The sequence below is a fragment of the Berghia stephanieae genome, chromosome 10, assembly GCF_034508935.2.
Source record: "Berghia stephanieae isolate SIO BIC M18660-M18661 chromosome 10, UCSD_Bste_1.3, whole genome shotgun sequence".
NCBI classification, from domain to species: domain Eukaryota; kingdom Metazoa; phylum Mollusca; class Gastropoda; order Nudibranchia; family Aeolidiidae; genus Berghia; species Berghia stephanieae.
In genome coordinates this window covers 1353570-1377684 of record NC_088369.1, presented here as the reverse complement: position 1 = coordinate 1377684, position 24115 = coordinate 1353570, and the positions used below count along the sequence as shown (strand labels likewise).

Here is a 24115-nt window from a genome sequence, read left to right as displayed (position 1 = left end):
CTATGGTCAAAAAAAAAAAAGCGATTTATCAACATTTCTTTATGAAATTGAGAAACTTGAAAATAAAGACGCATTTAGTAATATTCAGTATTCCTTGACGCAGTTAAACTAGTGGAAAAACACAATTTCTGCTGTAGATGTGCCACCCTGTCTTTGACACACAAAGGATGTTGTTACACACATTGCTATTAAAACAAATCCTCGAAAATCAGGGGCTTGTCAGATGTGCCACCCTGTCTTTAACACACAAAGGATGTTGTTACACACATTGCTATTAAAACAAATCCTCGAAAATCAGGGGCTTGTCAGATGTGCCACCCTGTCTTTGACACATGATGGATGTGTTACACATTGCTATTAAAACAAATCCTCGAAATCAGGGGCTTGTCAGATGTGCCACCCTGTCTTTAACACACAAAGGATGTTGTTACACACATTGCTATTAAAACAAATCCTCGAAAATCAGGGGCTTGTCAGATGTGCCACCCTGTCTTTGACACATGATGGATGTGTTGGTACACGTATTAAAACAAAACCTTGAAGTTCAGAGTCTTGTCAGATATGTCACTCATCTTGGGTCAGCAGTATATATATCTAGTCAGCTGATCCTGCGTAGGACGTTGCTTCCCGAACTTTCTTGCGAAACAGATTACGGTTTTCCGCCAGTCTACTTGCTTGAGTTGTTGTCATTCCCAGCCATTCACATATATCGTGTTCCCAGCTTCTTGTTGGTCTACCTCTTCCTCTCTTGCCGTCTACCCTTGTCTGCAGAATGTGCTTTTCTAATGATTCGTGGCGAGTCGTGTGGCCAAAATAGTTCAGTTTCAATTTCTTTACAGTTTGAAGAAGAATTGGTGATTTTATTCCGATCCTTCTCAGGACTTCTTTGTTTGTTTGTTTTTCAGTCCATGAAATTCTGAGTATTTTTCTGTAGCATGCCATTTCAAAAGCTCTTTGTGCTCTCTGCTTTGCTGATAGTCCACGCTTCACAGTATAGTACAAGATATTTACAGTCTATTGCACTGGCACTGTGCAGCTATGTAGTCTAGTGGTATGACACTTGCTCTTCACTTAAATTCTCTCACCGTACTCAGGTGTAAAATGAGTACATTGGCAATGTGCAGCTATGTAGTCTAGTGGTATGACACTTGCGCTTCACTTACATTCTCTCACCGTACTCAGGTGTAAAATGAGTACATGGCTGTTAACAGCGTTGTCTTTGTCCAAAAAATTGTAATATCGCCTAAAAGGCATCATGTCCTGTTCTAAATGTTAAATGTTGCTGTTGGCATGTTTAGTGGATATTACGCGATATAACAAAAAAGCTCAAAGCTCAATGTGTTCTTCCTTATTAACCCTTTAACTGCGGAATTTTTTCACTAAAAAGTTATGTATATATTTTCATGTCCGAAAAGGGCATGGGGGTACACCTAATATAATGACATTGTGAGAACTGTGTTGGATAAGAAGACCGAAATGTTTGGTACCAAAATAAAGATGAATGAATGGACAATATGATACTGTGTAATAGATAATGATTAGATGAGACTAGAAGGGACACTGCTATCTATCACACCTTTTCTCCTCCTCCCCCCATCTTTCCTCCTGCCTGCCACACCCCCAAAGCATGACGACAATGATGATAGCACTGATCGTTCTCTAGATCTAGATTCAGACTCACTTTCGTCACTACTACCACTGTTACCATATTCTAGATCTGAATCTGATAAATCAGTATCACTATCATTTAGAGTTTGAAACAAATCAATAGCCTGTTCAGCTGTGAGGCGTCTAGGTCTACCACACGAACCACTCGGACCAGCTGTATCTGGTCATAAACACATAAACACGCGAGGTCACGATCAATGGAAAATCGTAAACAATCGTCTAAAAACGTTCAGTAAATCAGAAAAACCGCTTTCAACTACCTTCAAGTCAAGAACGACCACTCTCAATGACTAAGTAAAAGGAAAAATGTGGAATAAAAAGTCTAACCTGCTAAAATCTACGAAACTATAAAGAAAATGCAAACAACGCAGTCTACGTTACTCCGCACAGAGCGAAGAGACCGATCAACGCATGACGCGTTGCTCAGCAGCTATTGTTTTAAGCAGGTAAAAAGTTTTTTTTTTGTTTTTTTTGCTGCCATTTAAAAAAAACATATGAAATACTAAAAACAGGATTGTGACCTGTGAATGTAGAAATCCCCTGTCTGCTTCCTGTCCGCCAGCCTCTGCATAGAAACATGTATTGTCAAGAACTATCTCCCCTTTGTGGCCTTCCTCCAACAGGTGGCGTGACGTCTGTCCTTGGTTATATCCCAGCATGCCTTGGATAGAACATGGGGAAGTTTTGGCCGCCATGACTGAAAAATCTAGGAGAAAAAAAACAAACAATATTTCGATTTTGAATCAACATCTTTCTTTTTTTTTTCTCCTTTTAAGTTTTATTATCTTTTGTTTGTTTGTTTGTTTCAATACAGAAAAGTGAGTGGAGCAGGCACTTATGTTGGTAACAACAAGATATGAAGTGAGTAGAAAAGTGCCAGAAGACAATAGAGAATAAAAATTTTTCGCGGCGGTGGTGGGGTTTGAACCTGCGACCTTATTGGTACGACAACTCCGCCTGGCAGGTGAGAGCGTGGCTCTACCGTGTGAGCTATCCACGAACACAAAATATTCGTTTCAAACCCAAGTCATTTCTAGATCCCTCTCTCACCCCTTCTTGAGACCGCCGATTCGTTCGCACACCACCATCGCCAAGTAATTTTGACCAGCAGTTAAGCTTAATAGCCAATATTCTCAACACAAACATATAACATAGAAACGATTGAGACATTGAGTATGCTCCGGTGTATGGGGTGAATTTTTAATTCAGAAAAGTGAGTGGAGCAGGCACTTATGTTGGTAACAACAAGATATGAAGTGAGTAGAAAAGTGCCAGAAGACAATAGAGAATAAAAATTTTTCGTGGCGGTGGTGGGGTTTGAACCTGCGACCTTATTGGTACGACAACTCCGCCTGGCAGGTGAGAGCGTGGCTCTACCGTGTGAGCTATCCACGAACACAAAATATTCGTTTCAAACCCAAGTCATTTCTAGATCCCTCTCTCACCCACTTCTTGAGACCGCCGATTCGTTCGCACACCACCATCGCCAAGTAATTTTGACCAGCAGTTAAGCTTAATAGCCAATATTCTTAACACAAACATATAACATAGAAACGATTGAGACATTGAGTATGCTCCGGTGTATGGGGTGAATTTTTAATTCAGAAAAGTGAGTGGAGCAGGCACTTATGTTGGTAACAACAAGATATGAAGTGAGTAGAAAAGTGCCAGAAGACAATAGAGAATAAAAATTTTTCGCGGCGGTGGTGGGGTTTGAACCTGCGACCTTATTGGTACGACAACTCCGCCTGGCAGGTGAGAGCGTGGCTCTACCGTGTGAGCTATGGTGGTGTGCGAACGAATCGGCGGTCTCAAGAAGTGGGTGAGAGAGGGATCTAGAAATGACTTGGGTTTGAAACGAATATTTTTGTGTTCGTGGATAGCTCACACGGTAGAGCCACGCTCTCACCTGCCAGGCGGAGTTGTCGTACCAATAAGGTCGCAGGTTCAAACCCCACCACCGCCGCGAAAAATTTTTATTCTCTATTGTCTTCTGGCACTTTTCTACTTTGTTTCAATAGTTTTAGCATTAAAAGAAAAAAATTATATTTTCTTTCTGTTTCCAGCTTTAATTTACACCCTTTAAAAAAGATGAGCTTTTATAAACTACAATATCTACTAAATGTGTATCAAGAACACTAACAATTGAGCTAAAATGTAGATCTTTAGTCTTCTTCTACCATTTATTTAAGAAAATATGGATAAAATGTGACAATTAGCTGATACCCGGGTGCATCAATTAGCAGGTCTAATAACCGAATGCAATTAAGGGCCTGTTTTAACATTGTTGTAATGGACAATATTTTTCTGTCGGTTTGAGAGTATTTTCATGACAACAATGAGACAATAAATATTTGGGTCATCAGACCTGGCAATAAGCAAACGTCGGCTGATACAAATTAAAGACACTTTTGTCACAGGAACATTTTGGTGTAGAAAACTTGTACGGGTGAGCAGCACTGGTGATGGAAAATAAATGCAATGATTTGCCAGCCTGATTACCAGACGCAATGATGGGCCTGTTTGAACATTGTTGTAATAGATGGAATATATTTTGTATTGGTTTAACAAGATTTCCATTACAAAAATTAGGCATAACAATTGGAGTTATCACACTTATTTTTTAAAAGGACCCTTCGGTGTTCTGTACAATTCATAGATAGACGAATTCATTGAACCCCAAAATAAAGCTTGGTCTTCCTCTACCATTTAAGAATTTGTGGGTAAATATTTCTACAAGGGCTGACATGAACCATTTGGTGTAGAAAAGCGGTACTTGTATGCATCATTTGTGACAGGGATTCCCTGTTCTATTAATAGATTTACTCATTCATTGAATTATAAAATAAATAGGTCGTTAGTTTTTCTCCAGAATTAAGAATTGGTGGGTTAACATTTCAATAATGGCTGATACACATGAATAAGAGACACTCACCACAGTTTGGTTAGAGAAACTACTTATATGTGTCATTGGTGATGGGGATTCCCTGTTCTACTAATGATCTACTAATTCAATGAATCCTAAAATATTAGACCTTAGTTCAAGCACTGGTGTGTAACATTTTAAAAATGGTTGATAGAAATTCAGAAACTCACCACAGGTACCGTTTGGTGTAGAAAAGATGTACTTGTATGCATCATTAGTGGTGGGGATTCCCTGTTCTATTAATAAATCTACAAACTCATTGATTGGTGATTGGCTGACTGCTGGTACGGGGTGGGAAGGAGATGTGTGTTTAGAATCCTCCTAGTGGGATAAATGTAAAAAAAAAAAAAAAACCATAGTAACAAAGTTGTAAATACGTTTCAATCTATAGCATGTCTCTGGCCAAATAAACATAAACTTTGCAGTTCTAAATAAATGTGGCCAGAAAAACACAAACTTTGCAGTTCCATATAAATGTGGCCATATAAATATAAACTTTGCAGTTCCAAATAAATGTGGCCAGATAAACACAAACTTTGCAGTTCCAAATAAATGTGGCCAGATAAACACAAACTTTGCAGTTCCATATAAATGTGGCCAGATAAATATAAACTTTGCAGTTCCAAATAAATGTGGCCAGATAAACACAAACTTTGCAGTTCCAAATAAATGTGGCCAGATAAATACAAACTTTGCAGTTCCATATAAATGTGGCCAGATAAATATAAACTTTAAATATAGAGGAGTTGATACCTAAAGGCAACAATAAACTCTATGCCTTTGCTGAGATAAAATAGTTTTACCTGGATTCATTTTTTGTTTCAATTCAATTTGTATCTCGTCTCCTCTGAATTAGGAACAATGTGACAGTGACCATCGGATATGCATTGTTTGTGATAAATGTCAGATTTGTGATATCACAAAAGGTGAGGCAAAATTTTTGTCTCAGACTAGATACAGAGGTACATTTCTTCTATCGTCTAGTTTGGTCTTATTTTCCTAGTGCTTAAATGACATTGTAAATGTTGCTGCTCGAAGCTCGAAGAAATAAATAACAATGTGAAATTGGATGTAAGCTTCAATTTAATTACGCAAACAGATAAAATGGACGTTTTTGGTCTGTCGTGTTTCATTCATCCTGTTTTGTTGATAAAGGGGAAACCTGAAATGTCCATTTTATCTGTTTTCGTAATTAAATTGACGCCTACAATCAATGTCACATTGTTATTTAAATGACATTGTGTGTTGCCATTAGGTTTTTAAACCAAACAAACATCTGTGATCAAGACAGTGAAAATTGAGTTTTGAACGTCTAAATTGTGAAATCTTTAAGAAAAAATGGGCTTTTCTAAAGAGTGATTTTCACTAAATGTGCTCAAAACTCTTTACAAGGGGTCTGAAATCAACAGCAACACTGAATATGTAGAACGTGACATGCAGCCTGTAAGGCTTTTTAATTGTAATTTCCTTTTGACTGAGACAATGCAGTTATCAACCAGGTACCATCGTTTCTCGAGTCAGAAGGATGCCTGCCTACCCATCTATACCAGAGTCTGTTGAGAAAATGTAAACAAATAAAAAGAGCCTTTTCCTGGGACTTCACTTTGCACAAAAGGATTCAAACCTGCTATCTATAGCGTGCAAGTTGAGTTTCAAATCATTGGACCCCAAAGCTGCTCAAACAATATTATAAGCTTGTGTTTACCCTGGTGCATTGTTGGTATTCCTCCAAGGCCAACGTCATCCCGTGCTGCTCTGCAATCTCCACTATCGTCTCCAGGGACATGGCACTCCCAAAATGGCCTCTCTCTAAAGCTGAGATCACTTCCCCTGTAACACGATTTCAGAACAGGAAAACAACATTTTCAGAATATGTTCTGGTCATCTTTCGGACTATTGTCATTATCATCACTAATATGACCATTATTATTATTATTATTATTGTTATTATTATTATTATTATTATCATCATCATCATCATCATCATCATCATCATCATCATCATCATCATCATCATCATCATCATCATCATCATCATCATCATCATCATCATCATCATCATCATCATCATCATCATCATCATCTATCATCATCATTATTATTATTATTATTATTATAATTATTTTTAAATTCTTTTTTTAAAATCATCATCATCATCACCGTCATTGTCATCATCATCATCCTTATTATTATTACGTTATAATAATATAATGATATAATAATCAATACAAAAACAAAAGTCCTCGGCAACGATAAAGAAACCAAATAACTGACAACAAACCTGAAAGGCTATCAGTTGGTTTGACCCTAGCAAGCATCTTGTTGAAACTGCGTGTGGAGTGCTCCATAGTCTTGTCGTAATGGCCAATGGCTGACGATATCACATCTATCACCTGACATCAAAATATATTTTTAAATATATAAATTAAAAATAAAATTTCCATTTAACTCATCCCCAGGGGAAATTTTTTCAATAAGGTCTACAAGGTCTACCCCTCTGTTAAATTTGTTTGTTTTATTGGAGAGAAATACCATTTATTCTTGATTCTTATCGAACAAAAAACTAAAAATTCCTATTTCTAATTACAGTCCACTCTGGATAATCGCAACTCGGTTAATCGAAACATTTCTCAAGAAACGGAATTAATTCTATACAAAAGTCACTGGTTAATTGCAAGAAATTTTGGTTAATCGCAACAAATTTTCAACCTCGAAAAATGGTAAATTCAAGAAATCAATTAAAAAAAAAAAAAAATTTCATGATTAACTTTCATCATGGGTGAAATCATGACAGGTTGAATAATCGAGATGGGCGGGGTTCAATGCTACAGTAGTGTGTCACCATTCTATTCGAGACCAAAGAGGGAGGGGCAGGTTTTGCAGTATGGGTTTGGTGCTTTCTTAGGGAAATGAGTGATGTCAAACACAAAGGAAAATGATGGAATTTACAACCAGAAAAAGAAATAAAAATATTTTTTTAAAAACAAAACACACACACACACACACAATAAAGAAAAACTCAAGCAAAACAACAACAAAAACAACAAAAAAGCACATGTTTATTGCGGCCATGGACGGTCCCAAACCTGTGTCAACTCAGAGGAAAATGTTGCAATCGTGGACAGGAATCTCAACTTTGGTTAATCGCAACATTTTCGCTGATCTCAAGGTGTTGCGATTATCCGGAGTGGACTGTATCTTAGCCTTCATGTCCCTTTCTGATATCTGGTATGTCCTGACATCCCACCATGTAGAGGCAATGAGTCACACATACAGAGTTGTCAACCCTTACCAATCACAATGTGTGTAATGGAGGCCAAAATGACTAAAAGTTTGTTGAGAAAATACCAGGGTTGCCAATTCAGGAGGCAAAAATTTCCTAGAACTTTTACACAAACACTTGGATCAACCCCTTTCTGAGTGCGGAAATCCAGTAAAAAAGACAATACGACTTGCCTTTTTTTTTTCTGTTCAGCAGGTGTTTGGATAATACACTGAAGGTTTATAACAAACTGAATTCCGTAAGTATACGGAAAATGGGCAACTTTGAAATATGTACAATCTTGAAAACCTTAGTAAGTTCTAATTCTGATGATGAGCAATTAATGAATAAACTAGTATCAACTACCAGAATGGACTTCAACAGTAATGACATCACTTCCCTCATAATGACGTATAGTAACGTAGTAACTGGTTCCAAACTATCGGAACAATGGCGGATGCAATTATTAAATACTTCTCCGATGAGCATAATAGTGTATCCAGAGGAGAAAAACATTATAAATCTGATCATGTTTTGACTTTTATACATTCTGATCAAAGACATGTGAAAAAGTTCGAGCCAGCATGAAGAATAAAAAGTACTGATTTTCTTTGTTTAGAACCAAGCTGCTGGTTGATGGCCAGACGTGACATCAGACTGTTGAATCCAATTAATGAATAAACTAGTATGAACTCCCAGAATTAACGTATAGATCAGATATGACCAAGCCAGATAATATTTTATTGAACTCCCAACATGAACTTCCGGGTCACATAATAAATAAAAAGTGTTTAAGTACATTAAAAGAGTATATGACTTTTTTTTTAACTGTTTAAACTATAGAAATTGAACAATGCATAAGAGCTTCAGCAGAAAGCGTACAATGAACAAAAATGCGTAAGAATGTTGGCAGTACGGCACATATGTAAAAATAAATCTAATATAAACAATATATGTACCAAACCCGACATGCACTTATTTGCAGGTCTGATAAGCCAATTTATTATGGGCTCATTGTTGTAGTAATGGAAATCTCAAACAATGACGCAAAATATCATCCACTACAACAATGTAAAACTAGGCCCATAATTGTGTTTGAATGTCAGACCTGCATAGATGTATACGTCCATCGAACAAATGTGACCCATCACCACAAAACAGTTTTAGATAGGAATGAACCAGATGTCTCAAAGACATTTTTAAATGTTGAAATGACCAAAAATGTGACGATTTTGTCGGTTTGAGAGACTGTATACATTTTCAAGACAGAGTTTAGAAACAACGAGTCATGTATTATATCTACTTTCTGGACAACTGTTTAATTTACCTTTCCCTGGTCCTGTAAAAGCTCTGGATAAGCCTCACCCTGGATGGAATAGAATTTTTAAAAAGTAAAACATGGATTAAGTGTCAACTTGGAGTTGAATAAAACTCTTTAGCTTCATGTAGCATTAAAATATATAAATATATATATATTATTGAGCTTTTATCAAGCACAATATCCACCAAACGTGCCTAAAATGCTTTACAAAGGATCCCTAACCAACAGCAACACGTAACATGAAGAATGAGACATGAGGCCTGTTAGTTGATATTACCATTTTCTTCCAACAGAGACAATGCTGTTAACGGCAATGTACTCATTTTACACCTGAGTACTGTGAGAGAATATGAGTAAAGAGCCGGCTTGAACCCAGGGCCTTCCAATCCGAAAGTGAGTGTCATACCACAAGACCAGGTAGCTGTATTTATGGTGTCTATATGAATATGGACAGTTTTAAAACATTTCATGGAAATTGCGCTATTTAAAAGCTCAAGTTTTGTAGGGTTTTTTGTTTTTTATTGTTTTTTTTTCTAAACATTGTTCCCTCAATAAATTCTAACATACAAATGAACACATATACTTCTCATAAAATGGCATATGAACATTGCCACAAACACATACATATATATGTGCACACTTACAGACACAAATATATTCCCTCAAAAACATATAAAATTACACACATACACATACAAAAACATTCACAAACAAACACACACACACACACACCCACACACACGCACACACACACATACACACACACGCACACACACACATACACACACACCCACACACACACGTACACACACACACACACACAAACACACACACACACACAAACACACACATAGACATTGCTCTTTGACTTAACACAAAAAAAAGTCCCATAATGCAACCATACCAGAGATGTGACCACACCCTTAATCATGGCAGGCAACAAGACATAGGGGTCGGCACGGTAATGTTTGCGACACAGATGGATGCACTTGTGAAGGATGATTCTTACTTTGTGTCTGGGGTTGAGAAAAGAAATAAACGATTCATAGAAAAAACAAAAGGTGAACATGCTCAAATCACTTTACAAGGGGTTACTCCTGAGTATGGTGAGGCAGTGTGAGTCAAGAGTCTTCTCCAAGGACTCAACTTTGGGACTCAAGCTGGAAACTTGCAGGTCTTTGTAAAGTGAATACTTAGCTGAAAAAAGTTGTAGACTGTAAAAAGTGATGTAAAAAAAAAAAAGAAAAAACTATAACGGTTTCAATATAGAACAAAATATTGCCGAGCATAGAATGTTTCAGACTCAAAACTCTTCTTCAGCCAAGAACAAAAACAGTAAAAAATGTGAAAAATAACTCAGTTGGTAGAGCACTCGCTTCACATGCAAAGGGACCAAGGTCGATCCAGTCGAGATATTTTCTCACCCCCCCCCCCCCCCCCCCCCCCCCCCCGGTCTACCCAGCAGCTCTATTAGATTTGGCGGAAAGTTCTTTGCAATAGACTAGAGTCCCATCCAAAGGATAATAAGCAATTGATATTGTCCGTTTCACATTATAGAAACTATGATAAACTCTGGCTCCACGGGCCAAATTGTTCAGAAGGGCTACTACTATATTCATGTTATTTATTACTTTTTACTCCACAACTTCTAGCAGTTTAGTATCAATTTTTTAAAAATATATAATTATATCTAAAGCAGACCTATCAACCCTTCAAATTCCAGAAGTGGAAACAGAAGATCAGAAAATAGGAATTTGAGACCAAAAAAAAAAGGAATTTTTTTAACAATGGATAATTCTGTATCGAATTGACCATCAAACTTTCCCACCAAACACATAAGGACAGCATTCTGGCACAGCTGGGAAAACTACATAATATCACATATATCAGGTAATGGAATGGGGAAGGGGGAAAGGAGTGACATTAATTTTCCTACTTAATTCCCTTTTGGCAATCTTTTTTTTTTTTAATTCACCTCTTTACCAACCCCCCCCCCCCCCCCACATCCCCTCCATATTTTTCTTCTTACCATCATCATCATTATTTTTTTAAAATTGTAATTTTAGAGACAATGCCGGAATTGTAGAACAGGAAGAGTGAAAATAGGAATGATTCCGCCAAAAGTGGAAGGTTGGCAGGTATGCTAAAGTGATACATGTCTATTTACCCTAGATTGTCATTACTAGGCAACAGTCCATCGCTGATAGCCATGGTCAACATCCTGGAATGGTCAGCAAGTATTCTGTATGCTGTGTCTTCGTTTGTCAGCTGACCTTGGTAAGGCTTGAATTTGGTTATCTGGGATTGGAGCATCCAGGAAGGATTTTATGAGACAAATAAATAAATCTATTAGAAGAACATAATACAAAGTGCTTTTTTTTAAATATTTTAAATTGCCTTTAATCATCCCCAAGGGGAAATTTGTCTTTAGGGTCTTTTCCAAGGGAAGACTGGAATAACCCAGGCATCAGCTGCAGTGCAGCACCACAAGGTGATCTAGGGCGAGGTGGCTTGCTCAAGGCCACACAATGAGGCGGGCAGTCAAATTCAGCACCTTTTGGATACGAAGCAAAGACATCAAAAGCTTAGCTATTAGAACTTCTCAACTTTAGTCAGAAGAGTCACGTGACAAATCACATGATCTAAAATATGATAAATATGAGTGCAAATTAGTCCCAAAGTCGTGGGTTTTTATATTTTAATTTTTAATTCACTTAAAATTAGAAAAGAAAAAAAGATGTCCTTTAGAGTCAATAGGCCCATGGATATGGAGTTTATGCGCGTTTCTTGCTACCCTTTGGATAAGACACTAGTCTATAGCAAAGTACATTCCACAACAGACCCAGCTACCCATTCACTGCTGGGTGGACAGAGGGGTCAGAAAAAAAAAATCTCAACTGCACCCAGGATCGACCTCGGTCCCTTTGTGTGTTAAGTGAGTGTTCTACCATCTCAACTATTGGAACCCCCCCCCCACTTAAAATGAGAATGAGTATAATTTTAGGCACCTCACTTTGAATTTCTGGCCTGCAGAACTGTTTCTTTTCTCCTATTCTCCTCCTCCCTGGTCATAAATTCAAATATTAGGTGAGATAATAATAATAATAATAATAATAATAATAATAATAATAATAATAATAATAATAATAATAATAATAATAATAATAATAATAATAATAATAATAACAATAAAATAATAATAATAATAATAATAATAATAATAATAATAATAATAATAATAATAATAATAATAATAATAATAATAATAATAACAATAACAATAATAATAATAATAATAATAATAATATATAATAATAATAATAATAATAATAATAATAATAATAATAATAATAATAATAATAATAATAATAATAATAATAATAATAATAATAATAACAATAATATATGGTTTTATGTGCTTGGCTAAGAAACTCAAAACATTGCCTTCTGGAAGTATAACGGACCAACACACAAAACGATGTGTAACCTTAAACGTTTATAGTCTGATTAATACAGTTCAGTGAGAATTACTCATAAACGCGGATCGCAAAAAATAATAACAAAGACCTGAGTGACATCAACTTCATTCTATCTATATAGTGCCTTACCCAGTATTTCAACAAGCACAAAGCACTTGACATGACAAATTTCACTCAAACATGCAGCATGAAACAAAGCAAGATAACTCTATAGTGTTACATATTACAGAGAAACGTTTTAAGAGGTTTTTTAAAAGATTTCTGGATCATTACTGTCTCTAAAATATATTGCCTCTAAGACACAAAAAATTAAAACCATTTTTGCTTTTACATTGAGTAAAACACTCACAAAACACAAAATTATGCGTAACTGTGAACATTTAGTGATAACTAATCCATGCAACTGGGGATCACAATAGCTCAGTTGGTAGAGCACTCACTTCACACACAAAAGGGACCGAGATCGATACAGGTGCAGTCGAGATTGTTCCTGACCCCCCTGTCCACCCAGAAGTGAATGGGTAGCTGAGTCTGTTAGATTTGGTGGAAAGTACTTTGCGATAGACTAGTGTCCTATCCAAAGGATAGCAAGCAACTGCTATTGTCCATTTCACGCTATAGGAGCTGGGATAAACTCCGGCTCCATGGGCACAATGGCTCTGAAGGACGACTTTTTTCAAGCAACTTGTTGTATAAATATAAGAACAACGAGTCGAGTGATGTAGGTTTCATTCACTCTATAGAGGAGAGGAATAATCTATAATCACCTGATGTACAACATCAAAAAGAGGCATGAAGAGATCAGTCTTGTAGTTGTCCGACATCCCATTCATCACGGCCACCATTCTCTCTAGACCCATACCAGTGTCAACGTGATGACTTGGTAAGGGACTCAACGATTGGTCCACATGTCTGGAGGAAAGGTGGAAAGGAGGTGGTGGGGGGGGGGGGGGGGGAGAAGAGAGAGAGAGTCAAAAATGGAAAACAAACATAAATAAACCTAATAGACAAAAATGAACGTAAGTTTAAAAAAAAAAAAAGAACAAAATACCAAACACAGAACTTCTCAGACTCAAAACCCTTCCTCAGCCAACAAAGAATAGAAAAACACAACGAAAACATAAATACGTTAGTAAAAACACAAATTGACGAAGAAAAAACTCTGGCAATATCAATATAGAAGGAATGCACTGCAGTTTTTTTTGGTAAGATTATGATTTGTTTTTCTCTCTGATTATTTCAATATATAAGGGTTGCACTGTAATTTTGTTTTGTTTTTGTTTGGGAGGGGGGGGGGGGGGGGAAGGGGTTGCACTGTATTTTTTTTTTGGGGGGGGGGGGTTACGTATATGTCAATATAGAAGATCTGCAATGTACGTTTGTTTTTTTTTTAATGGCAAAAGACTAAAGTTTGTCGTGATCATTTTGACTTCAATCTCCAAATTAAAACATGGGGTCCACAATGTGTATCAGACTCGATTCAACCTCACCTGTTATGCTGCATAAATACCAAGTTCCAAATCTCCACAACGTTGGGTGACCCTGTGTTGACCTCTGACCCTGCATACCTGCCACCCCCCACATGGTCATAGTGTATTTCTGTGCAAGGACCACACGGACCTGTAACGCCCATGTCCCAAAAGTTGTCTCTGGCACCAAACGGTAGTATTCTCTCCCTTGGTATACTGTTGATATTTGAAACAAAAATAATTATAACTAAATGTAAAAATGTATATTGGGGGGGCAGTGTTGCTCAGCAGTGCGGTCCTTGCTTCGTACCCGAAAGGTACCGAGTTCAATCACCCGCCGCTGTGCTGTGTGGCCTTGAGCAAGTCACATCGCCCTAGCTCAATTTGCGGCTGACGCCTGGGTTATTCCAGTCTTCCCTTGGAATAGACCCTTGAGACAAATTTCCCCTATGGGATGAATAAAGGGAATTTACTTTACTTTACTTACTTAAAATGCATATCTATATATTTCCGCACTGTCACCAAACATTTTTTGAGCTTCAAAATGCTTCATTCATTCCCCCAGTAGGTCTTGTAGAACAAAGAAATATAACTTTTAAAAAAGAAAAGAAAAAAAAAAACCCAAAGAAAATCAGATCTAAATAATTGCTGATTTATATTTAATAAAACATTTTTTACAAGGAAAAAAAAAAGGTGAATAAATATCCACAAATTGTGCTCAAAGCCTTTTACAAGAGGTCCCTAGCTAACAGCAACATTTAACATGTAAGACGAGACATGACGCCTATTAGGCGACATTACAATTTTATTTTATTTTTTTTACGAAAGAGACAATGTTGTTAACAACCAGTTTCTCATTTTACACCTGAGTACGATGAGACGACTCAACTATGTGTTAATAATCTTGCTTAAGAAAAAAAAACTAAAGTACCTAAAGTGGGGCTTGAATCTGGGACCTTCCGGATCCTGTCAATGCCTTTGTCCACTCTACCATTTCACTCCCACTAGACCTAAAAAGCAACTCTAAGAGAAGAAGACAACTTACCCGAGAGAGGCCCAAATGTCCAGGCATTCCTCATCGGCTGCCAGTCCCATTGACTGGTCACCTCCAAAATAGGTAAAGTACAATCTGTCCTCTGGGACGGCCAGATGATGAGTCAGCAGCTCATAGGCCATTCGACACGCCTCTCTCTGGTTACAGAAATAATAAGGGAGAATGACTATCACGGAAACAGGCGTTATTTTTTACGTCATTTCAAATGATATCACAATATAATCTTGTGTGTTGCTGTCATGTAGAGGTGCAGCCCTGTACTCAAAACATGACAACGTGAGAAATGCTGCTATGTGGGCTTGTGGTACTCAGTGTACTTAGTTTGAGATTACCTAAATGTTTCACCCAGACACCAGCACAAGATCCCAGTAAGAGGAACACACTCAAATGTTAACCAAAAATAATCATATGTTAAAAAAATTTTAAAAATAGCAGTACATAACAGAGAGATGATTAACAAGGAAAAAAATATCATCTCCCAAAACTCTAACTATACATTCAACTGTTTCCCTTCCAGCCAAGGACTCTGGCCAGGGCCAGGACAAAACTAAGAAATCTCATTCCAAGACAAAGACAGAAAGCAATTGGAAAACAGATAAAGGGGAATAGAAGACACAGCTAGTACCTCCCTGCCCAACTATGGGAGGTCGGGAACTCCACTCAGACACCAATTAAACAAACACATGAAGACAATAATACGAGGGAGAACGAATGAGAAGAAGAAGAATTCCACCAGCGTGTTGTTGGCATGACTGACCTTGAAGTAATCCCCAAAAGACCAGCTGCCCAGCATTTCAAAGAATGTGTGATGAGTCCAATCATGGCCGACGTCTTCAAGGTCATTGTGTTTCCCTCCAACACGGATACACTTCTGACTGTTGACGGCACGTTTGAGACCCCAAAGCTTGGAGGAAGGGTCACACTGACCTAGAAACAAGGGCTTGAACTGAAAATAGAAAGAAGAAGGGAATACAAGAAATTTACAAAGGACTTGCATCTTAACTCCTGCTTCTATGCCAATATAGACAGGGGAGGGGGGGGGGGGAGGGGGGGGGGTGTAATGCATGTCTGCTGATTTGGCTGCAGTTGGGTGGCCTTGCTTTCATAACAGCACCTGTCAAAATGGGTGATTCACAATGAGATTCTCTTTGTTATTATCTTTTATTTTTTAGTTATGAACGTCAATTAAAAGAATTCTCAATGTTAATATATCTAACTTGTCCTACGTCATATTTGACTTATGTTATTAACCAATTAACTGCTGTACTCTGGATAAACAAAAATGTATAAATTTGGCCAGAAAACTCATCCTTCAAATATCGCTCGATTTAAATGACCCTCATCTTGATAAAATTATCCTAATGTGGTAACTTTTCCATTGTAAACATGATATGCAATATATATGGGGGAGGGAATTAGTCCTTCAGAGTACAGCCATCGGATTCATGAAGTTGGCACTCGTTTTGGTTTCTGTAATGCTAATGGAGATGATATGTTGTTGACTGTTGACAATTGATTTACAAAGATCTGATGAAATCCCACTTGGATTGCAATAGTTTACAATTGCTTATACAAATGTTGCTTTACACTTGTTGATGAATTGTTGACTCCCGATAAAATTAAAATAAACTGCTAATAGACGATAACAATTGCTTGTTACCCTTCAGACAAGACGTTGGTCTTTGGCAAAGTACTCTACACTACCCTATCACTGCTGGATGACTCAAGGATCAGAGAATGTAGATCTTCAGAGTCATGAGGCCAATGGAGCAGAAGTCTATCCCTGTTTCTGTAGCAATAAATTAAATTGAGCTTTTATAGAGCGCAATATCCACTAAATGTGCTCACACTCACAGCGCTTTACAAGGGGTCCCTGGCCAACAGCAACATTTAACATTTAGGACGGAACATGACGCCTGTTAGGCTATGTTACAATTTTTTTCTGACAAAGACAATGCTGTTGACGGTCAGATACTCATTTTACACTTGAGTACGGTGAGAGAATGTGAGTAAAGAGCCTTCTTCAAGGACTCAACTATGCACCAAGCCAGGCTCGAACCCTCGACCTTCCGATCCGAAAGCGAGTGTCATACCACTAGACCACATAACCAAACAAACAGACAGTGGCATGTGATGATTGCTCTCTTTAACAAGACAAAGACTTGAGAGTCAACAACATGATATGGTAAGGTGACCAATTTCTTGCCACATTGACGTTACATTGTTAAACATGTCTGAAAAAAACAAAAAAAACAGGAAAAGACTGCCCATGATTTTTTACCTGATTCATCCCAGAATTGGTGAAGTAAGTCCCATCTCCCTTCTTCGGAATGACAGATGATGACGGGTAATTCTGATGACCTTGACTCTCGAAATATTCAATGAACTTTGATCTGACGGCTTTTGAGGACCATGAGCATGCTCTGAGCCACATCCAGTGGAAACGAGCTGATTTCCCAACACTTTGATGATAAGAAAGAGGATTTATCACAAGAAAGTCAGAGGCTTGAACAGATTATTGAATATTTATTGAAAATATGTGCAGCAATGTGGTCTACTGGTCTGACACTCGTCTTCATATCGGAAGGTCCTGGGTTTGAGTCACAATCTGGGCAGTGTATAGTTGAGTCCTTGGACAAAACTCTTTACTCACATTCTCTCACTGTACTCAGGTTAAAATAATGTGTACCGGCTGTTAACAGCGGTCTCAGTTGGAAAAAAAATTTTTTTTTAATCTAACAGGCGTCATGTATTGTCCTGCATGTTGAGTGTTGCTGTTGGCTAAATAGCCATTGTAAGTGCTTTGAGCACGTTCAGTGGATATTTATTGCTCTACATAAATGCTTTGGTCTTAGCCTTCCTTTTATAACATTCAGTTTTTCACGAACAGACAACACTCGACAGCTTTGTCAATCGATTGGCCGTTTTTGCAAGTGGGCTCCAAGATTACTTCTCTCTGGCTTAGCAGTAAGGTCTTTGCTTCATACCCAAAAGGTACCAAGTTCGATCACCCGCCGATGCATTGTGTGACTTTGAGCAAGTCACCCTGCCCTAGCTCAATTTGTTATGCTGCACTGCGGCTGATGCCTGTGTTATTGAAATAGGCCCAAGAGACAAATTTTCCCTATGGGATGAATAAAAGGAATTTTATTTATTTATTTCATTTACTTATATACTTGTGCGGCTATGAGGTCTTGTGGTACGACACTCGCTTTTGGATCAGAAGGTCCTGGGTTTGAGCCTCGCTCGGCACTTCGTTGAGTCCTTGGAAAAGGCTCTTTACTCACATTCTATCACCGTACTCAGGTGTAAAATGAGTATCTGGCAGTTAACAGCGTTGTCTCTGTTGAAAAAAAAATTGTATTATCGCCAAACAGGCATTACGTCTCATTCTTTTGCTGTTACCCAGGGATCATTTGTAAAGCGCCTTGAGCATGATTAGTGGATATTGCGCTAAATAAAATCTCTTTTTTTTATTTATAAATAAACTAAAGCTTCCATACAACATGGGAGTCCCAAAAGCACAGTTGGCAAAGGACTCACTTTCCACACAAGAGAGACGAATTTCAATCCTGGTTCAGTCATAAACTAAAGCTTCCATACAAATGGGAGTCCCAAAAGCACAGTTGGCAAAGGACTCACTTTATGGGAGTCCCAAAAGCACAGTTGGCAGAAGGACTCACTTTCCACACAGAGAGACGAATTTCAATCCTGGTTCAGTCATAAACTAAAGCTTCCATACAATGGGAGTCCAAAAGCACAGTTGGCAGAGACTCACTTTATGGGAGTCCCAAAAGCACAGTTGGCAAAGGACTCACTTTATGGGAGTCCCAAAAGCACAGTTGGCAAAGGACTCACTTTATGGGAGTCCCAAAAGCACAGTTGGCAAAGGACTCACTTTATGGGAGTCCCAAAAGCACAGTTGGCAGAGGACTCACTTTATGGGAGTCCCAAAAGCACAGTTGGCAAAGGACTCACTTTATGGGAGTCCCAAAGCACAGTTGGCAGAGGACTCACTTTATGGGAGTCCCAAAAGCACAGTTGCAAAGGACTCACTTTATGGGAGTCCCAAAAGCACAGTTGGCAGAGGACTCACTTTATGGGAGTCCAAAAGCACAGTTGGCAAAGGACTCACTTTATGGGAGTCCAAAAGCACAGTTGGCAAAGGACTCACTTTATGGGAGTCCCAAAAGCACAGTTGGCAAAGGACTCACTTTATGGGAGTCCCAAAAGCACAGTTGGCAAAGGACTCACTTTATGGGAGTCCCAAAAGCACAGTTGGCAGAGGACTCACTTTATGGGAGTCCCAAAGCACAGTTGGCAGAGGACTCACTTTATGGGAGTCCCAAAAGCACAGTTGGCAGAGGACTCACTTTATGGGAGTCCCAAAAGCACAGTTGGCAGAGGACTCACTTTCCACACAAGAGAGACGAATTTCAATCCCTGGTTCAGTCATAAACTAAAGCTTCCATACAACATGGGAGTCCCAAAAGCACAGTTGGCAAAGGACTCACTTTCCACACAAGAGAGACGAATTTCAATCCCTGGTTCAGTCATAAACTAAAGCTTCCATACAACATGGGAGTCCCAAAAGCACAGTTGGCAGAGGACTCACTTTATGGGAGTCCCAAAAGCACAGTTGGCAGAGGACTCACTTTATGGGAGTCCCAAAAGCACAGTTGGCAGAGGACTCACTTTATGGGAGTCCCAAAAGCACAGTTGGCAGAGGACTCACTTTATGGGAGTCCCAAAAGCACAGTTGGCAGAGGACTCACTTTATGGGAGTCCCAAAAGCACAGTTGGCAGAGGACTCACTTTCCACACAAGAGAGACGAATTTCAATCCTGGTTCAGTCATAAACTAAAGCTTCCATACAACATGGGAGTCCCAAAAGCACAGTTGGCAAAGGACTCATTTTCCACAGAAGAGAGACGAATTTCAATCCTGGTTCAGTCATAAACTAAAGCTTCCATACAACATGGGAGTCCCAAAAGCACAGTTGGCAAAGGACTCACTTTCCACACAAGAGAGACGAATTTCAATCCCTGGTTCAGTCATAAACTAAAGCTTCCATACAACATGGGAGTCCCAAAAGCACAGTTGGCAAAGGACTCACTTTCCACACAAGAGAGACGAATTTCAATCCCTGGTTCAGTCATAAACTAAAGCTTCCATACAACATGGGAGTCCCAAAAGCACAGTTGGCAAAGGACTCACTTTCCACACAAGAGAGACGAATTTCAATCCCTGGTTCAGTCATAAACTAAAGCTTCCATACAACATGGGAGTCCCAAAAGCACAGTTGGCAGAGGACTCACTTTCCACACAAGAGAGACGAATTTCAATCCCTGGTTCAGTCATAAACTAAAGCTTCCATACAACATGGGAGTCCCAAAAGCACAGTTTGCAAAGGACTCACTTTCCACACAAGAGAGACGAATTTCAATCCTGGTTCAGTCATAAACTAAAGCTTCCATACAACATGGGAGTCCCAAAAGCACAGTTGGCAAAGGACTCACTTTCCACACAAGAGAGACGAATTTCAATCCCTGGTTCAGTCATAAACTAAAGCTTCCATACAACATGGGAGTCCCAAAAGCACAGTTGGCAAAGGACTCACTTTCCACACAAGAGAGACGAATTTCAATCCCTGGTTCAGTCATAAACTAAAGCTTCCATACAACATGGGAGTCCCAAAAGCACAGTTGGCAAAGGACTCACTTTCCACACAAGAGAGACGAATTTCAATCCCTGGTTCAGTCATAAACTAAAGCTTCCATACAACATGGGAGTCCCAAAAGCACAGTTGGCAGAGGACTCACTTTCCACACAAGAGAGACGAATTTCAATCCCTGGTTCAGTCATAAACTAAAGCTTCCATACAACATGGGAGTCCCAAAAGCACAGTTGGCAGAGGACTCACTTTCCACACAAGAGAGACGAATTTCAATCCCTGGTTCAGTCATAAACTAAAGCTTTCATACAACATGGGAGTCCCAAAAGCACAGTTGGCAGAGGACTCACTTTCCACACAAGAGAGACGAATTTCAATCCTGGTTCAGTCATAAACTAAAGCTTCCATACAACATGGGAGTCCCAAAAGCACAGTTGGCAGAGGACTCACTTTCCACACAAGAGAGACGAATTTCAATCCCTGGTTCAGTCATAAACTAAAGCTTCCATACAACATGGGAGTCCCAAAAGCACAGTTGGCAAAGGACTCACTTTATGGGAGTCCCAAAAGCACAGTTGGCAGAAGACTCACTTTCCACACAAGAGAGACGAATTTCAATCCCTGGTTCAGTCATAAACTAAAGCTTCCATACAACATGGGAGTCCCAAAAGCACAGTTGGCAAAGGACTCACTTTATGGGAGTCCCAAAAGCACAGTTGGCAGAAGACTCACTTTACACACAAGAGAGACGAATTTCAATCCCTGGTTCAGTCGTGATTGTTATCTGACCCCTCTGCCCATCCAGCAGTGATTAGACAGCTGCTGTATCTTTTAAATTTGGTGGAAAGTACTTTGTGATAAATCAGCGTCCTATCCAGAGGGTAGCAGACAATTGCTCAACATTACATAAAGTGGGATAAACTTCAGCTCCATGGGCCAATATGAATAGGCAGGACTGCTTCTATACAACATTCACTTATGCCATGCATTTGTAAAAAGGTCATCATAAAATTATATTGTTTTTTTAATATGAGCTTTTATATTGCGCAATATCCACTAAAGGTGCTCAAAGCACTTTACAAGGGGTACCTAGACAACAGCAACATTTAATATGTAAGACGAGACACGAAACCTTTTAGAAAATATTACAATTTTTTGTGGGTTTTTTTTACCGAGACATTTCTCTTAATGCCAGGTTCTCATTTTAAACCTGAGTATGGTGATAGAATATGAGTAAAGAGCAATTTCCATGGACTGAACTACGTGCTGCCCAGAGTGGGACAGGAACTCTGGACCATCTGATCCGAATGTGAGTGTCATGCATAACACTAGACCACATTGCTGCAAAAAGATTTTAAGGATTGATGTGAGATTTTTCCCTTGGTATCAATTTATTTTTAGAAGAGATAACCTTGACCAAGAGTGCAACTCATTAACAATGTCTTCCTACATCTCAATGTTATTGTTATGTTGTTACAAAATGTACCTTTTTAGTGGCAATAAAGCTGTCCTGACGACCATCTTGTTAAATGTCCTTCAATGGTGAAGACACCGTGATCATTTCAATCCGTCACTTCATCATAAAGCTGTTTAGAATCAAGACGTAATGGAATCAAAATCTAAAAAAAATCAAACAAAAAAAACAAAACTATGGAGCATTTATATATATAGCGCTATATCCACTAAGCGTGCTCAAAGCGCTTTATAAGGGGTCCCTGACAAACAGCAACAATTAATATGTAGGAAGGGACATGACACCTGATAGGCCACATTACAATTTTTGCAGATAGAGACAAAACTGTTAAAGGCCAGGAACTCATTTTACACCTGAGTACGGTGAGAGAATGTGAGTAAAGAGCCTTTTCCAAGGATTCAACTATGCGCCAAGCAAGGCTCGAACCCAGGACCTTCCGATCCGCACCATGCTGCTGACCAGAGCTCAGTGCTGACCCTAAGGTTAGAATATAATGTCAAAAGGAGGACAGAAGAGGACTTTGCTGAGTGACACGATCTTAAATAGCAAGTTAACGATTAAACCTGAGCTTGGGCTTTTATGTAGCGCAATATCCACTAAACATGCTCAAAGCGCTTTACAAGGGGTCCCTAACCAACAGCAACACTTAACATATACAATGAAACATGACGCCTTTTAGACGACCCTACAATTTTTTCCGACATAGACAACACTGCTAACGGCCAGGTACTCATTTTAAACCTGAGGACGGTGTGAGAGAATGTGAGTAAAGAGCCTTTTCCAAGGAATCAACTATGCGTCGAGCGAGGCTCGAACCCAGGACCTTCTGATCCGAAAGAGAGTGTCATACCACAAGACCACATAGCCGCACAAACGATTACATTCCAAACCTACATCAATCGACGAACGGCATGAAAGAAAACGAAGATCTGTCCTCAGTGTCTTAGACTTAGAACAGATCTTCGTTTTCTTCCACATCGTTGGTCAATCCAATCGCTTTAGGTTAGGAATGTAATTGTTAGCTAATCTTGTCAAGCAACCAGTTTGCCAATTTTAGTTTATTTTCTTTAATCTTCAGGGCAAGGGAATAGAAGAAGAAATGGGATTTTTTAAACATGACTAACATTAGCAGGATGGAGAATTTTGGGGGTTTAAGGAGAAGCAAATAAAAGAATTAAAACTAAATTATGACTGTAAGAGGAGAGCGAGGCGGGAGGGGTCTCTGGAGAACCCCCCCCCCCTCCCTCTTCTCCTTTAACTTTTCATGGGAGAACAATTTCTGAATATAGGCGTCTACACAAATTATGAAACTCGCGTTAAATTATAACTTTTTAAAAAAAAGTAATGTTGACACTTTGTGTTCAGTGACTCAAATTACATAAAAATATAAAATAAATATGTGACTGGCGATAATCAATAATACTCTAGAATGTTTTTATTCTGAAAATTGTTCATTTTTTTTTCTTCAGCAAAATGAAATATCTGGCTAATAAATCTCTATATGTTAAGATCACGGCGCCAAGACTCGAGAGGGACCATCTCTTTTGTATTTGTATTAGTATTATGATTGTCTGTGAAAATATTGGATGGTAGAGCAGACCCCGGACTCTGTACTAATACTAAGAAGAGTCTAGATAACTCTCTCACTGTTTTCAACTCCACTGTCAACTACATTTTAGCATGCATAAGAGATTTTCGGGATTTCCAATTAATAAAATAAAACCAGTAGCTAAATAAGACAAGACGACCTCATCAAAGAGAAAGTAGAAAAAGACCCTGAGGTCGATT

General features: G+C 38.6%; 1 protein-coding gene across 2 annotated transcripts in view; it reads right to left on the bottom strand.

Annotated features, from left to right (window-relative positions):
* The window catches only part of LOC144956040 (alanine--tRNA ligase, cytoplasmic-like), a 42538-nt gene that overhangs the window by 15788 nt on the left and 2635 nt on the right, over positions 1–24115 (bottom strand). The window contains exons 1-14 of one of the 2 annotated variants that reach the window (XM_078886334.1): positions 23975–24104; positions 22340–22439; positions 17461–17641; positions 15937–16125; positions 15171–15316; positions 14147–14341; positions 13424–13568; positions 11345–11475; positions 10082–10193; positions 9184–9222; positions 6876–6987; positions 6300–6424; positions 4765–4915; positions 2190–2374 (exon numbers count right to left, since the gene is read on the bottom strand). In XM_078886334.1, coding sequence (XP_078742460.1) covers positions 2190–2374; positions 4765–4915; positions 6300–6424; positions 6876–6987; positions 9184–9222; positions 10082–10193; positions 11345–11475; positions 13424–13568; positions 14147–14341; positions 15171–15316; positions 15937–16125; positions 17461–17641; positions 22340–22374 — 1746 coding nt within the window. In that variant the 5' untranslated portion in view covers positions 22375–22439; positions 23975–24104. Of the gene's footprint in view, positions 1–2189; positions 2375–4764; positions 4916–6299; positions 6425–6875; positions 6988–9183; positions 9223–10081; positions 10194–11344; positions 11476–13423; positions 13569–14146; positions 14342–15170; positions 15317–15936; positions 16126–17460; positions 17642–22339; positions 22440–23974; positions 24105–24115 lie in introns of those variants that run through there. The other variant, XM_078886335.1, reaches the window with a different exon arrangement.